At 38.9% G+C, this 14,991-nt stretch overlaps 2 protein-coding genes across 2 annotated transcripts in view; both read left to right on the top strand.

The window, feature by feature from the left end:
• The first annotated feature begins 5,772 nt into the window (after positions 1-5,772).
• Positions 5,773-7,939, top strand: sostdc1a (sclerostin domain containing 1a). The gene is made up of 3 exons (XM_062423036.1): positions 5,773-5,977; positions 6,845-6,850; positions 7,494-7,939. Exons 1-3 carry the CDS (start codon positions 5,773-5,775, stop codon positions 7,937-7,939), a joined length of 657 nt encoding a protein of 218 aa, XP_062279020.1.
• Positions 7,940-10,578: 2,639 nt separating this feature from the next.
• The window catches only part of crppa (CDP-L-ribitol pyrophosphorylase A), a 51,722-nt gene continuing 47,309 nt past the window's right edge, over positions 10,579-14,991 (top strand). The window contains exons 1-2 of the mRNA XM_062422835.1: positions 10,579-10,945; positions 14,466-14,751. Of these exons, the coding sequence (XP_062278819.1) occupies positions 10,695-10,945; positions 14,466-14,751 (537 nt within the window). The 5' untranslated portion in view covers positions 10,579-10,694. The remainder of the gene's footprint in view (positions 10,946-14,465; positions 14,752-14,991) is intronic.

The following is a 14,991-nucleotide window of genomic DNA, read 5'->3' as shown; positions in this document are numbered from 1 at the left end:
CCTGATTCATTTATTTCTTATTTTTGACCAAATATTACACTCATAAATTTAAATTAAATTAAATTTACAAGCAGAAAGCCAGACTTTTCTGAGCAGCATGTAATCTCCATCTCAATGTACCAATAAAAAGCTGTTAAACAAATACCTTGATTTTCATTTAATGAGTAATTTTTAATTTATCATTGAGCCCCCTGTGGTGTGTTATATGCTATACACAAGTTAAATACCCATGTTAAATTTCTTGGCTACTTGCTGATGATCTTAGTTGTAAATATGTTAGAATCATTTTACTCATTTGCTTTTTTTCTGAGCTTTTGACCACATCTCATGGTCTTCATCAGCAAAAGGTAGCTGGCTCAAGAATGTTGGTCATGTTGTCTATATACAGTATATGTATGTAGTAGACGAGATTGCGACTTCTGTCTCAGTGCAAAAATGATCTTTGGTGTTGGATGTTGAAAGGTCTCCACATTAAAAAACATGTGATGACACCTGGGCCAATTCTATTCACTGATGAAAACCATAAGATGTGGTTGAAGTCTCAGGAAAAAGCAGGGAAGTAGAGTTGGATTTGATTTCATCAGAGATATAGTTGTTATAAATGTAACCACAACCACAAGTATTAGCTTTTACAATAATAATAGTGTAGGTACCATTGAGTGACATACTGGATCAATCTCAGGGAAAAACGGATGTGAATGAGACACATCCCTCCATCTATTGTCTGTCTCTCGTTTGGGATCCTTTCCAAACTCTATTGCCACAGTGACCTTTCACTTTTGGCTTTGTTCCAGGTGTTGTGCATTCCTTTTGTTTCCCTCCGGTCGCCCTCGCCACACCTCCCATTACTGCATGTGGGCGCTTCCTGATCATGCACTCCTGCCACGCTGCTTGTCAATATGCTATTAACCCAGCCACCTTTCATTTCCCATGAGGGTTACGGGCAGCTGAATTCCTGCTGCAGAGTTTCACTACCGGTGTCTGTGTCTGTGTGTGTGTGTGTGTGTGTGTGTGTGTGTGTGTGTGTGTGGATGTGTCTGTGTCTGTGCGTTAGTGTGTGTGTGTGTGTGTGTGTGTGTGTGTGTGTGGATGTGTCTGTGTCTGTGTGTGTCTGTGCACAGAGAGGGACTCAGCTCTCAGCTTTCTGTTTCTTTACATAGTGAGAAGACAAAAGCCGGGGGCCTATTATATTCACTTTTCAGCATTCATTTAACCCGGTCCCATAAGAAGCTAAGAGGGGGCGTCGAAGTGTAAATAGTCTTCTGAGAGGAGTTGGCCTTGTTGTCCTTTATTTGCCGTCGGAAGTGGAGTGAAAGAGTCTCTGGTGTCCCTGTTTGAGGTGGAAACAAAAGAGAGAGGAAACAATAACAGCGACTGAGTGTGAAGTTTAATGATAAACTGAGTTCATCTGCTCAGGAGCCTCAAAACCAGAATTATTTACTCAAGAATAGTTTTAAAGAGTGCTCTCACAATTGTTCCAAGTGTGTCTTAAAACAACAGTCAGGTCTGTATGTGAACAGTGAAAGAGGTTTTCCTCACTGTAATCATTCCTCCTGTTCATATTGGCTATTAAAAGATCCTTCGAATGTGCTTTCAAATGTGATGGGGACCAGTGTCATTTAGTGCAAAAATGACATTTTAAAAGTAGATGTGAAGCTTATATGAGGCTTCAGCAGTCTGAGTTAGTCATATCAAGTGGATATTTGCCACATTTAAAGTATTTATAGCATCAAAGTCCCTCTTTGTGTTGTAACAGAAACAGGGACTTTAGCACTAAAAAGACTAATATTGAAAGATATCTACTTGATTTGACTCATTTGGACAGCTGAAGCTTCATATTAGCTTCAGATAAACTTTTAAAGAAGGAGGACTGTGGATTTTACATTACAAGAGAATTATGAAGGGATCTTCTAATGGCCTGCATGAACAGGAGGAATCATTCTTTTGGACACCTGACAGGTTGGAAAAACTGTGAACCCTATCACTCTACTCACTCTACATTTTTCTAGTAGCTTCTAGATGCTACTACTGCTTTGGATACTAAGATTAAACGTTAGCTAAACTCCTCAGCATCAGCAGTTGTCTTAGAATGAACACATTTCTACATTTACAGGGTTAGGAGAGCAATTTTATATTTCCAAAACCAAAAAGTGTAAAAGTGTAAGGAATGGGTTAAACAGTTTGTCTTTCTTTTCATCCTTCTTTCTCTTTTATTTATTTCCTCTCATCTTCACTAAATTATTTCTGTCCTCCTCTTCTGATCTAAAATCCTGGAAAATACCCCAAATTCAATGATATATATGAAGCCGACTGCAAAACTAAACTCTATGTTTTCCACAATGACTACTTTGAATACTTGAAAACATACATACTTTATACTTTCACCTACATTTGTAGTTGTACTGAATACAGTACTCTCACTCAGTACTTAATAGATACATTTTTTAACACTGTAGTATTTTCTGCTCATTTCTTTCACTGCTCACTCCAACGATAACCTTTCACTCATGAAGAGAAAGACACATCTGCTCCTCCTACTCTCTCAGCTCTGAAAAGGGACCAAAGCCCTAAAAAAAAAAAAGTGCTTTTGTGGTATTAAAACCAAACAGGTAAGTGATCTGCGTATCAGCTTTCATTCACATGAGCAACAATTAGTGTCTCTGCACGACGCCTCTTTTCAAATCAGTGAGACAAGCCTGGATTGAATGTTCCCCACAAAAAGTAATTATATCTTTCCTTGTTTTGAACAGTGGACACACAAAGACTCCAGTTAGTCTGGGCACTCAGATCCTCAGACGTGTAACTGACAGGGACTGAGAGCTAGGCAGAGGGAGGATGGTCCGTAGACAGAAAGCAAATTACACACAGACAATATCAGCTTTCATTTCTGAATTAAACGTGTGCCTGAGAGAGGGGCAAGTCACAACGTGGAGAACATCCAACATGACAAACTAACCACAAGGTAAAAACACGAGTTGGTGTCTTAAATCGTCAGCTACGTACACATATGTGACTAATTCTGCATCACTGCTGATGACAGCGGTGAAAAACGAGCCTGTTAGGATCAGTTCAGGGTCAAATAGTGTTTGCAATCATTTTTTATTATTATTTATGTGACACAGAAAACACAACAGATGTCAGACAGTTTTAATGAGATAGAGAAGAAGAAAACTCAGCAAAATTGTTCAGTGATTGAAAACTAAACTCCATTTTTTTTTTTTGGATTTACATTTGAAACCAGGCAGAGGAGTAAATTATGATTCATTTTGCTGATTTAAATCATTTCATCTATCACTTCAAAGATTCAGAATCACTCATTTTTGTTCACTTTCCATCTAAGCAAAGCAATCTGTTTAATTTCACTTCATGCACAACAGTAAGCATATGTTCAGTTTGTTTCTATTTCGAGCCATTGTGCTCAGATGAGTACAATATCAGACTTTACAGCACAGCTTTTAAGGTGAATACCTCAGCAGATGCATATTTTTGACAGTAATCACATTATGGTGCTTTTGTGGCTTTTCCTGCATTTGAAAGAGCTTTAATAAGGAAATATTGTGCTCACAGTGGTGCTCTCAGTCAGTGGTGAGTTGAGCTCCACTGCTAAAAGCTTCTGATTCGGTCGATGACAGCAATGATTCAGTATACCTGACTCACTTTGAACTTAAGTGTTAAAGATTTGTTCGTACATGTACTGTGCACCTCTAGTACCTGCTTATGTTAAAAGAAACAGACTAAGAGTGAGTCATTTTCAAATATTCTGAGGATATCTGGTGCAAACTCTTTTCCACATGCACAAGAGAAGTTGCTCATAATCGAGGAGTCCAGCTCGCTTCAGACAGAGCTGTTTGAGATACAGTGTGGTTTGGATGTCACTCTCGAGTTCTAATTTTGCTCTTAAATTTTATCACTCGATGTAGACACAGAAGTGAACATGGCTACAGCACCGTCGCGGCTGGGTGATGATGTCAGACGGTCCTCCTCTTTGCTCCAGACTGAAATATATCAGCAACTATTGGATGGATGGATTGTCGTTAAACTTTGTACAGACCTTCATTGTTCCCAGATGACTTTTGGTGGCTCCTTCCTTCTTCTTATAGCTCCACCATGAGGTACAGTCCCACTCAAAAGTTTGGGCAAGCGTTCTCATTGAAGTGAATTGGAAGATGTGTCCAAACTTTTGAGTGGCACTGTAAAAATGTGCAGTTTTAAGTAAAATGTCTCGACAACTATTGAATCATTTGTCATGGAATGTGGTGAACTTAAAAAAAATTGAGCCAGCAAAAATCTATTTTGTGCTCAGTAAATGTATTTGTGTGTTGAAAAGTTGAAAGCACAACGAGCAGGTACAAATGAGTCAAACTGAGTGAATTAGGTTTTTATTGCAGACTTATGGGGATGATAGCTATATTTCAAGGCTGTCTTTACTCCAGAGTAATCTGTGATGTGATTTATTCTGACTTTAATGGCTGCAAAACATTATTTCTGTCTCATTTAAAATGTATAAATGCTGCATTTAATGACCCACATGTATATGGAAAACTGAAGCTGATCTCATCAAGATTTTAGCTTTATCAAATCACCATTAGCAGGTTTTTGATTAGTTTGAAAGGTGTTGCCTTTGTGTTGTGTTCTCCTCTGCCATCTCTTCTTTTAATTAATTATTAATATATTCAGATATCACAATGATAAAGACATTTATGTTGAGTTTCTCTTCAGTGGAAGAGGATGAAGTTACCTGAATAGGTACCTTATCTGTCTCCTGAAAAAGATATAATGATTCTGAGATAATTTAGTTAATTTCATTTCTAATACATGTATCTCAGTGTCAGAGACTAAACATTTTACTAATGGTCTGGGGAATATGGAAACACCAGAGACAATAATGTAGCTAAACCTAACCAAAAAACGTGTAAATGTGCCAATTACTCAGACACATAACCCCAACACCATCACCATCATCATGATCTTTTGTTTTTCATTTGCTGCTCCACTTCCCCTCACTCTTTTCCCCCTTATTGAACACTAAGAACATACAGACTTTCAGATGGTGGACATTTAATGGACATTTTTGTATAATTCAATATTCCAATAAATGGGGGAAAAAAGTAGATATCAGTTGAATAAAATATGAAAAAGTAAACAAATTAAAGTAAATATAAAAAATGAAGTATCAAAACATAATAGATCAACAATAACATCAATAAAAGTCAATATTCAGTCAACAATCAGGGGGAGATATTTCTTTAGAATACAAACAAAAGCTACAAATTGAATTCAGACAGACAAAAATTAAGACTGGGGAAGGATGGAGAGAATATTGTTTTATTTGTGTGAAACATGTGAAATTTACCAACTACAAATAAAAGATTAATCATGTAAATCAAAGGATTATTATTACATTCAGATTTAGTCATAATATCTGCAGGAATATCCAGTCTTGTTATAAACAAACTTCTCTCTGTGTCTCCAAAATACACACATTGAGGAGGGGCAGTGACATCAACATCATCATCATCATCATGATTATAACGCTCCAAAATGAAAGCATTTGGCGGGGTTGTATACAGAGTGTACAACCGTGGCGACCAATCAGAGCCTCCAAACAGAGACGCACCTGAGCGGCTGCCAAAGCGAGAGGCGGACCGGCTGTATAAAACCAGCGGGACAGCAGACTCTCCTGTAGTTCACCCAGCATCAGTCTAAATCTAGCCGGAGCTACATCTCATATCCAACTGCTGCACTACCCCCCCTTTACCCCCTGAGGCAACCATGCACCTGAGCGCACACGAGTCGTGCCATTCCTTGGTCTTACTTTGCATCCTCCTGAGGAGTTGCCAAGCCTTCAAGAACGATGCCACGGAGCTCCTGTTTTCTCATGTGACCGCAGCAGTGCCGGAGGTTCAGAGCAACGTGTCCCTGAACCGTGCACGGACCGGCGGGAGAGGAGCTGGCAACACGGCGCAAGACAGAGGCGGTGAGTGAGAGGACGAGTCCTGGTGCTGCAGAGGAGAGCGGAGGATGCTCTTGTCATTTATTACTAGGCTGTCAGATGCTTTTATATTTCTGTGCAGATTTTAAAATATCTGGTGATTTACAGTGAATTTATAGTCACTTTTTTCTTAATCTGAGGTTTTGTGCAGGATGTCAAATAGTAATCTATGTAGAATGTCCTAATGGATCACTTTACTTTCTGCAGTTCATGCAGCCTAACAATTGCATGAAAAGATGAGAAAACTAAACAGGCATTAACTTTAGTTCTCCAAAACATATTTTTCTTCCTCTTAACTTGATCTTTAAGTTAAGTTACACATCTGCATCACAAAGAGCCAAATGAGGCACCTTTAAATCAGCCACTTAATCCCATCATGATCCCTTCATCATTTACAAATACCTCCACATTCTTGAGAGGTATTGTTGACTATATATCATCAAAACACTTTAAAATATCAATAATGTTTATATCACAAGAATCGTGCAGTTGTACAAATACTCTAATCTAATCACTGTAAGACCACTTTAAATTTACCAGAGTTTTGCACAGTTTTAATAAGGTAAGTTAAAAATAGCTCTTGTCATAGTGTGATCCCTTCAATGAGATATGGTTGATCTGCTCATAGTGGCAGTGTATTTAGTGTATTTCCTTGCTCATCACCACAATGAGCCGAGGTAACACTCAGCCCAACCAAGTGTAACACACACCTGGCTGGCTGTCAGCCAAGCAGAGATGAGAGGCTCCGACAGGCCCAGCAGCCGACTGGGTGTCAGAGCAGCTGAATGGAGGTGTTCTCTTGTGCACAGGAAGCTTGTGATTGAGGCTGTTTGACATGAGCTCTCCCAGCAGTCGACCGTGAAGGAAGGAAGAGAGGGGAAGGGGAGGGGGGGGGGGGTTGTAAGAGCCAGAGAGAGGGGGGAGACAGAGCCTGAGCCTCACCCCTGTTCATTCATCAAACGCTGTCACAGAGAGAGGCGAGCATTGTCACTGAGGTGTATGGAGCTGTATGAATGGACCTGAGCTTGGGTTACAGTGGTAGAGGGGAGAGCAAGGGAGGGGGCGACTGTTAGCAGCCTGCAGCATAATAATACTGACATAGGTAATCCTCCTGTTAAAACCCTGCTCCTCTGATAAAAAAGGAGTTTCTTTCCTGATCACATGCTGTAATTCCTCAACTTTTTGAAGTATAAAGGTCAAGATGCTATTGTGTTCCTTCCCAGTGTTCCTGTGACTTGCCAGAGGCTCAAAACCACTATAATGTACAAGATAAAGGGCTGGGCAGTAATCCACTATTATCATCTATTATCCTTCAATATCATGATGAAATAATGACGTTGAGCTACTGTGAAGGGCAATTTTGTTGTCTCAGAGATGAAAAGAACATTCTCATTCAAATTACTTAGAAAACTAAACCTGACATGACTTCATCCTGTTCAGATGTCTGCACTGCTCGATTCTGCTTATTTATTTCTCCAAATTCTCATTGTCTTTCCAGTAGAACGAAGCCAAATCGGATGCAGAGAGCTCAGATCCACTAAGTACATCTCTGATGGCCACTGCACCAGCATCAACCCCATAAAGGAGCTGGTGTGCACCGGCGAGTGTCTCCCAGCTCAGATGCTTCAAAACTGGATCGGCGGCGCCTACGGCAGGAAGTTCTGGAGTCGCCGGAGCAGCAACCAGGACTGGCGGTGCGTCAACGACAAGACCCGCACCCAGCGCATCCAGCTGCAGTGCCACGACGGCAGCACGAGAACGTACAAGATCACCATTGTCACCTCCTGCAAATGCAAGAGGTACTCGAGGCAGCACAACGAGTCCGGCAACAAGTTCGAGGAGCCGTCTGTGTCGCAGCCGCAGCTCCTGCACAAGCACAAGTCCAAGAGCAAGAGGAGGCTGGGGAAGAACCGGCTGAGCGAGAACTGGCACGAGACTGAACCCTGAGAGACAGGAAGGCATGCAGACTCACTCTGAAACCCCATATATCCTAAAGGAGTTTTGTCTCTACGATAATGAGACACAGCATCCAGAGCCTGCAGTTGTGGATTATCTCTCCGTGTGAAAGGGGGACTTGATTTATGTGAAGCTGGTTCCTCACTATGATGGAGAACTGTAAAGGGCATGCTAAGGACTTTTCTTGACATTTTAATCCATGTGATTAAATATAATGTGAACAAAAGTGAGGTGTACAGTCTGCAGAGCTTTCTGGAGCTCCGAGCCAACCCCACACTGTCCCAGATGTAGCCATGTGCATGCGTTCATATATTCATTTTAATCACAGACGGAGATCTGTCGCCCCCCCTGTCCAACACCAGTAAACACCAAACATCTCAAAAAATATTGTGTGTAAATACTTGTACATATATCAAATACTTGCCTTTTTGAAGTATGGCCATGTGTATAAAATTTTACTATGTAAGATCTATGATGTATGATGTAATATATTTTCTGTGACAACATATGATGAGTTTTGCTTAAAGTGGCGTCAGCATGTGGCTGGAAAAGCTTTTGTCATCAATGATTCTTGTTATAACTTCATATGAAATAAATATTACTTTTTATCACAACTTTTGGTGTCCGTGGAGACTTTACCCAGGTATGACACTGCAGGTTGCCGTGGTTACTCACACAGAGATGCTTGGCCTGCAGGAAGGTTGAAATTAAAATTTCAATCATGCAAATATAGACTTTATCCCTGATGAAATACAACTGGGATGTGTTATAGTTTATATTTTTTACAGTGTGCTTCATTTGGTGCTTAATTGAAAATAATACAAATATATGTTAATGTTTAGGAAATGATCACCACTATAATAAAATTAGTTGTGCACTAGTAGATAATTTAAAAAAATATTATTTTTTGTATGGCATTAGCTGCAAGGGAGTTTTCTAATTCAAAGGCAGACAGCAGTACTGACATCACGCGAGACTTGCAGTGTGGTGAGACCCTGAGATCTCGCGAGAATATTCACATGTGACGATTTGTAGCAGTTGCCGATTCCTTTCTAAAGATGCGTCAAGTTGGGAACATTTACTTGAATTTGAGCGGAAATAAAACAATTCAAACTTTAAAAATGAAAGCTGAAATAAAAAACAAACAAACTAAATAAATTAAAATGACATCATCTGGTAAATAAAAATATTAAGGTCTGCTTATAGACAACCAAATCAATCACTCCAACATAACTCAGTGTACACTACAGACATTTAAGCATAGCAAGACAATTAAGCATTAGACCATACTTTCTCTGTGATTTCATTTATAAGTAACACAATGAAAGAATGTGTGACTATTTTGGTCATGGGTTTCATATTCTGTAATAAAACATCTAAAAGTCCATTGGTCTAATTTGTGTCCATTTAGGGTTGTTAATGTGAAAAACGCACAGCATCAGAGGACAGTGCAGCTGCAACTCAATTAGTTGCTTGGACCATAAAATGTCAGTAAATGATGCACAATGATCACTCAGGGCCCAAGATGATGTCCTCAAACGTCTTGTTTCATCCTGAACAACAGTCCACAACCCAAAGATGTTCAGCTTACTGTCATAGAGGACTAAAAGAATAGAACATATTAATATTTAAGAAGCTGGAATATTAAAACTATATTATAGTATATCATAATATTAAAATTACTTTAATAAATGGCAACTAATCAGTTAATCGACTGATGGTTGCCGCTGCAGAGGACAGTGGCTCCAAAGAGCTGCAGTGCAAATTCTCAGATAGCGGTGCAACACTTTTATTTCTTTCTCTTGTAATTCTTTAGTGTAACATTAGGCTGTTTGTTAAGTTATATGTTTGTCTTTAATTAACTCCTGAAATTCTGGAATTGTGCAATATCACACAATGTAACTGTCATGGTGAAATAGAAGTATAGAAATATATAGAAATAAAAAGATCTATTTATCCATCCAGCCATCCATCCAATTAACTGTAAATGCATATTTTCAGTACAGGATCTGATACTTTCACTTACAGCAGTTTCTTAAAGACAGAGTTGGGAAGGTTATTTTGAAAATGTAATAGATTACAGATTACTAGTTACCTTATTTAAAATGTAATAAGTAATGTAACTATTTCAATGACTTAATCAAAGTAATGTAACTTATTACATTACTTTTTGACTACTTTTCCAATTGTCTAACTAATGTTTTCAGCCGTTAGGGTAAGTTTACCCATTAAAACCACCAAAATCTAAATTCAGGTGTTTTTTCATGGATACTGACATGATTTATAAGGGAGATAATTTCTTATAAAGAAAGATTTATCTCCCACTTGAAAATATATCCATTAGTTCATGTAGATTTTGGAACATAAAATAAAGATATTTTATGAAATAAGTCAAAAAACTGGCATGGGCTTAATCGGTGTGTTTAAACAAACCCACATCATAATTTATTTACAAAATATTAAAAAATGATTTCAAAGAATTATAAAAAGCAACATATATATTCAGTAACATGTTAAATATTAAAAAATGAAATTAACTTTTGATCATTTTTACTCTGCAGGTACGGGTTTTATTTTTGAAAGCAAAAGCGGAAGCCTTGTATTAAAATGTAACTAACTTTTTTCCGTTTTTTCCCAAATCTAGTCCACGCTGCCGCTGACCTCACATCCCTCCCACACACACACACACACACAGGGAATGTGCAGTTTTGGGAATGACCTGTCTTGACCCTCCATTCACCAGCTGATGGAGATGAATCCCATCAACAAGCAGAGCGATGACTGTGACCCAGACAGGCCCGCTCATCCTGGGGTTTTCCCAAGTGGCGAGGCCTGGAAGAGCGAGCGAAACCCGGCGGAACGCAGAGTGGACTTCCCGGTGTCTGTGGTTCTTCCAGCCGGAGGCACCGGAGAGAGAACCGGACTGCAGACACCTAAACAGTTCTGCTCATTCCTGGGCAGACAGCTCATAAGCTACACTATCCAGGCTTTTGAGAGGTAAAAAAAAGGATAAAAACAGGATAAATAAGATTTAATAATCACTATTTTTGAGCATCTACAGGTAGAGACAGTGTGTGTCTGTGCAGGCTTTTAATATTTACATTTTAATTGCAGGTTACACAGGTGTTATCAATTACTCCTCAATCAGTGGTGGAAGAAATACTCAGTCTTTACTTAAAGGATAAATTCACAGTTTTTTTTAAATTTAAATGTCTGTCTTAAAGCAACATTCAGGAGCATTGTTTCTCTTGTTGTGACCACTCCTCTTCATACTGACCATTAGAAGATCCCTTCATAATGCATTTACAATGAAAGTGATGGGGGACAAATATCCACAGTCCTCTTTCTGTGTAAAAATGTATTTAAAAGATTATCTGAAGCTAATATGAAGCTCCAGCTGTCCAAATGAGTCAAATCCAGTCGATATATTTCAGTTTATTTTTATTTTTATTTTTATTTGTCTTTTTAGTGCCAAAGTCAAAGCTGGATTAGTATCCCCACGGCCCCCTGGACACTGGAAGCTCATGTGTCCCCAACAACTTTTATTTTATTCTGATTGGATAACGCTGCTGTTGGGTGGAAAACCTTGTTATTCCATATTTTGTTTTGGACATAGGCCTGCTACATTTCCGACAGTGACCATAATGATCAACTTCAAGAGAACGAGTTAAGCCTTGTGTCATATTTCTTTGGAGCCTGACAAATAAAATAAAATAAAAATAGTGCACACTTTTTTTTTTCTCTCATCATTGAGGATCCCTTTCTGCTTAAGGCCCCTGGGTACTTGACCACATTGCCCGTATGGTAGATCCGGCCAAAGTCCACCTTTTTGTTAATATACTTCCACTGTGCAACATATTAGAATCAGTTTTATTTATATAGCGTCAAATCACAACAGAAGTTAACTCACAAAGAGCAGGTCAAGACCAAACTCTTTAATTTAAAGAGACCTAACATTTCTCCCATGAGCAAGCAGTTGGCAACAGCGGCAAGGAAAAACAGCCCCTTTAATGGGAAGAAACCTCAAGCAGAACCAGGGCTCTAGGTGGGCGGCCATCTGCCTTTGACTGGTTTGGTTGGGAGAGAAAGAAGGAGGGAAGAGGAGAGAGAGCGAGAGAGAGCAGCAACCATAATAACAACATCAATAATAATAGAAATATGATTAGTAGACATATCAAAGCATATTACATCCCCTTTAAATAAACAGCGGCCCCCTCCACACTCCCACCATGAAAGACATTAAATTGCAACATTGCCCAACGTGGCCTAATACACTCCAGAGATGTTAAATTATGGGTATTATGGCTATGGCAAAAAAAGTCTGATTACTTTGTGTGTTCTCATGGTTTATTGTCACATCGCTCAACCTCAAGTGAAAATGGAAATCTCAGACTTTTGTCATTTGTGTGAACTGACCCTTTCATACAGGCTAATACCTGTTTACTACTATGTATAAAGAACCACATTTTGTAAGGTGCTAAAGAAATAGAGATGCAGTGATTCATTGATTAATCAATTGGCAGAAACTGAAATGCTGAGTTTTTAAATAATTGATTTTTTGTAGGTCACTTTTTTAAGAAAAAACACAAATTATGTTTTTAATTCTTATGTTTTCTAATGTCTTTAGTCTTCTATGATGTAAACTGAATATTTTGAGTTGTGTCGGACTATGAACATTTGAGGATGTCCCCTTGTGCTGTGATCAACATTTTTCATCACTTTCTGATGTTTTATAGATCAGACAACAAATTGATTAATTGAGAAACTAATCATTAGTTGCAGCCCTCTATAGAAATAAAGTTTACTCACTTAATTACTTTTTCCAATTTATTCAATTGCAGGTATTCCTTTTATCACATTTTAGCATCATTGAAGTATTTGAGTGTTTTCCACCACTGGTAGACAGTCATATTTTCTAGTGATTTCCATCTCCATAACTGAGAAGGTGGATGTTTACAGTGTGTTGTGATCAGTGCCTGACCTTCATTACAACAATACAAAAACAACCGGTGTTTATAATCAGACCTGTCTCCTCTTAGTCTGTTGTCAGTGTTTATGTGTTGTCAGGAAATGAAAGTAGCAACATCCTGGAAGTGAAGAGCACTGAGATGCTGCCTGTGTGGCCCAGTGATTACAGAGAGGGGCTCCCAGTAGAGGAAGGTCAGAGGCCATCAGTGTTGCGTCAGAAAAAAACCCCGAACTGGTCATTCATTATGAGAAGGGATACATGGGATTGATTTCTGTGCAGATGTGTTACCACGTGTTGGTAGAACAATTACATTTCTTAAATAAAAATTGACAACTTTTTGAGAATGTATCGATCGTTTAGTTAAGTAAATTCATTTTGGGATAAATACTAATTCTCTTTATTGCTGAGGTTTAATGAGAAGACTGTTACCCATCTCATGTTTGTCTGTTAAACATGAAGCTACACAGTTAGCTGAGTTTAGCATGAAGACTGAGTGCAGGGTGAAACCACAATCTATCGTTTTTAAAGTCGATATTCATTATTAGGGCTGCAACAATTAGTCTATTAGTTGATTAATTGATTAGTTGCCAACTATTAAATGAATCACCAAGTCTTTGAGTAGTTCATAAAGTCAATTTTAAGAAGAGCATCTCCAAATTTTCTGATTCCAGTGTCTCAAATGTTAATATTTTCTGGTTTATTTTTATTTATTGGAGTATTTTTGGGTTGTGTACAAAACAAGACATTTGAAGATGTCACCTCAGGCTTTGGGAAACATTTATTGGCATTTTATTTACCATTTTCTGACACTTTATGGACCAAACAATGAATCAATGAATCAGGAAAATAATCAACAAGTTAATTGATAAGTAATGATGATGCAATCTAAAGTGTGGCTTCACTACATGCCTGTTACACCAGATAAAAGCAAGTGCACAAAATGTGTAATGGGTATCGAATGCTGTGCTCTGTTGGTGTCTGTATCACTGAATTGGTACTGGTATTTTTAAATGGTACCCAGCCCTACTTGTATACCATAACGTCTTGGTAAAATGTGTTTAGGATCCAAAATTTGTGACTCAAAAAGAAGATTCCTGCACACTGCCCATCACTTGAATTCTCTTTATCAGTTTCAGCCAATTGGTTTTTATCTCGAGTGAAGCCCATAGCCTTTATATATATATATATGGTACTGTTTGTCTGTATGATTTTGCCTAGTAAAGGTCTGAGGACAGGACATTGTATCCATAAAGTGAGTTCAAGTGATAGACAGTGTGTAGGATTCTTTAGTGTTAGTTTCTAAAATGTGAGGTGTTTCTGCTTTTCCCTGTTTTGTATCACCATATCTTTAAGTATTTGACTAGTGGTCATCTAAAACAAGAAGTGGGTATTGTTTTGACATTCCTTAGATTAAAAAAGCAAATTTAAGATTAGCTGCTGACCTACTTCCTCTATGTAAGAACTTCTCAGTGAGTGTTATGTTATGCCTGCCGTCGCCGCTCCGCCTGAATTCTCACCTTACAGAACAGACGTGATGTTTTCTCGCAGGGTGTCTTGGATCCAGACCATCGTGGTGGTGGTTGCCAAAGAAAACACAGACCTGATGACTGACATCATCCAGCGCTTCCAGCACAGGAAGGTTCGAGTGGTGCCAGGCGGATCGACTCGTCACCGCTCCATATGCAACGGGGTTCTGGCTCTGGGCTCCGGGCAGGACGAGGAGGGGGGGTCGACAGCGGAGAGGCCGAAGGTGGTCATCATCCACGATGCAGTGCGGCCTTTTGTGGAGGAGGACTTTCTGTACAAGATAGCCATGGCTGCCAAGGAACAAGGGGTCAGTAATAAAAGCTGATTTAACTATAATCTTTGATATTAGCACTGAATCAATATCAGCTTATTAGATAAACTTGTGCACACCGTCTCTCTTCCCACAGTTTCATTCTGCTGTTTTGTCATTTAAATGTTAACCGAAGCCAAAATGTGTCTCAGTGACGAACATGGCGTCTTTTCTTTCCTTCTACACATCAGCGTTCCCATCTTCCCTCATCTTTTGTTTCGATGTGACTAAAATGAT

This window comes from Scomber scombrus, chromosome 7 (genome assembly GCF_963691925.1).
Source record: "Scomber scombrus chromosome 7, fScoSco1.1, whole genome shotgun sequence".
Classification (NCBI taxonomy): Eukaryota; Metazoa; Chordata; class Actinopteri; order Scombriformes; family Scombridae; genus Scomber; species Scomber scombrus.
This window is presented reverse-complemented; position numbering and strand designations above follow the sequence as displayed.

What these genes read in the sequence shown, in the direction of transcription:
- sostdc1a (XM_062423036.1), top strand. Translation starts at nt 5,773, where the DNA reads ATGCACCTGAGCGCACACGAGTCGTGCCATTCCTTGGTCTTACTTTGC.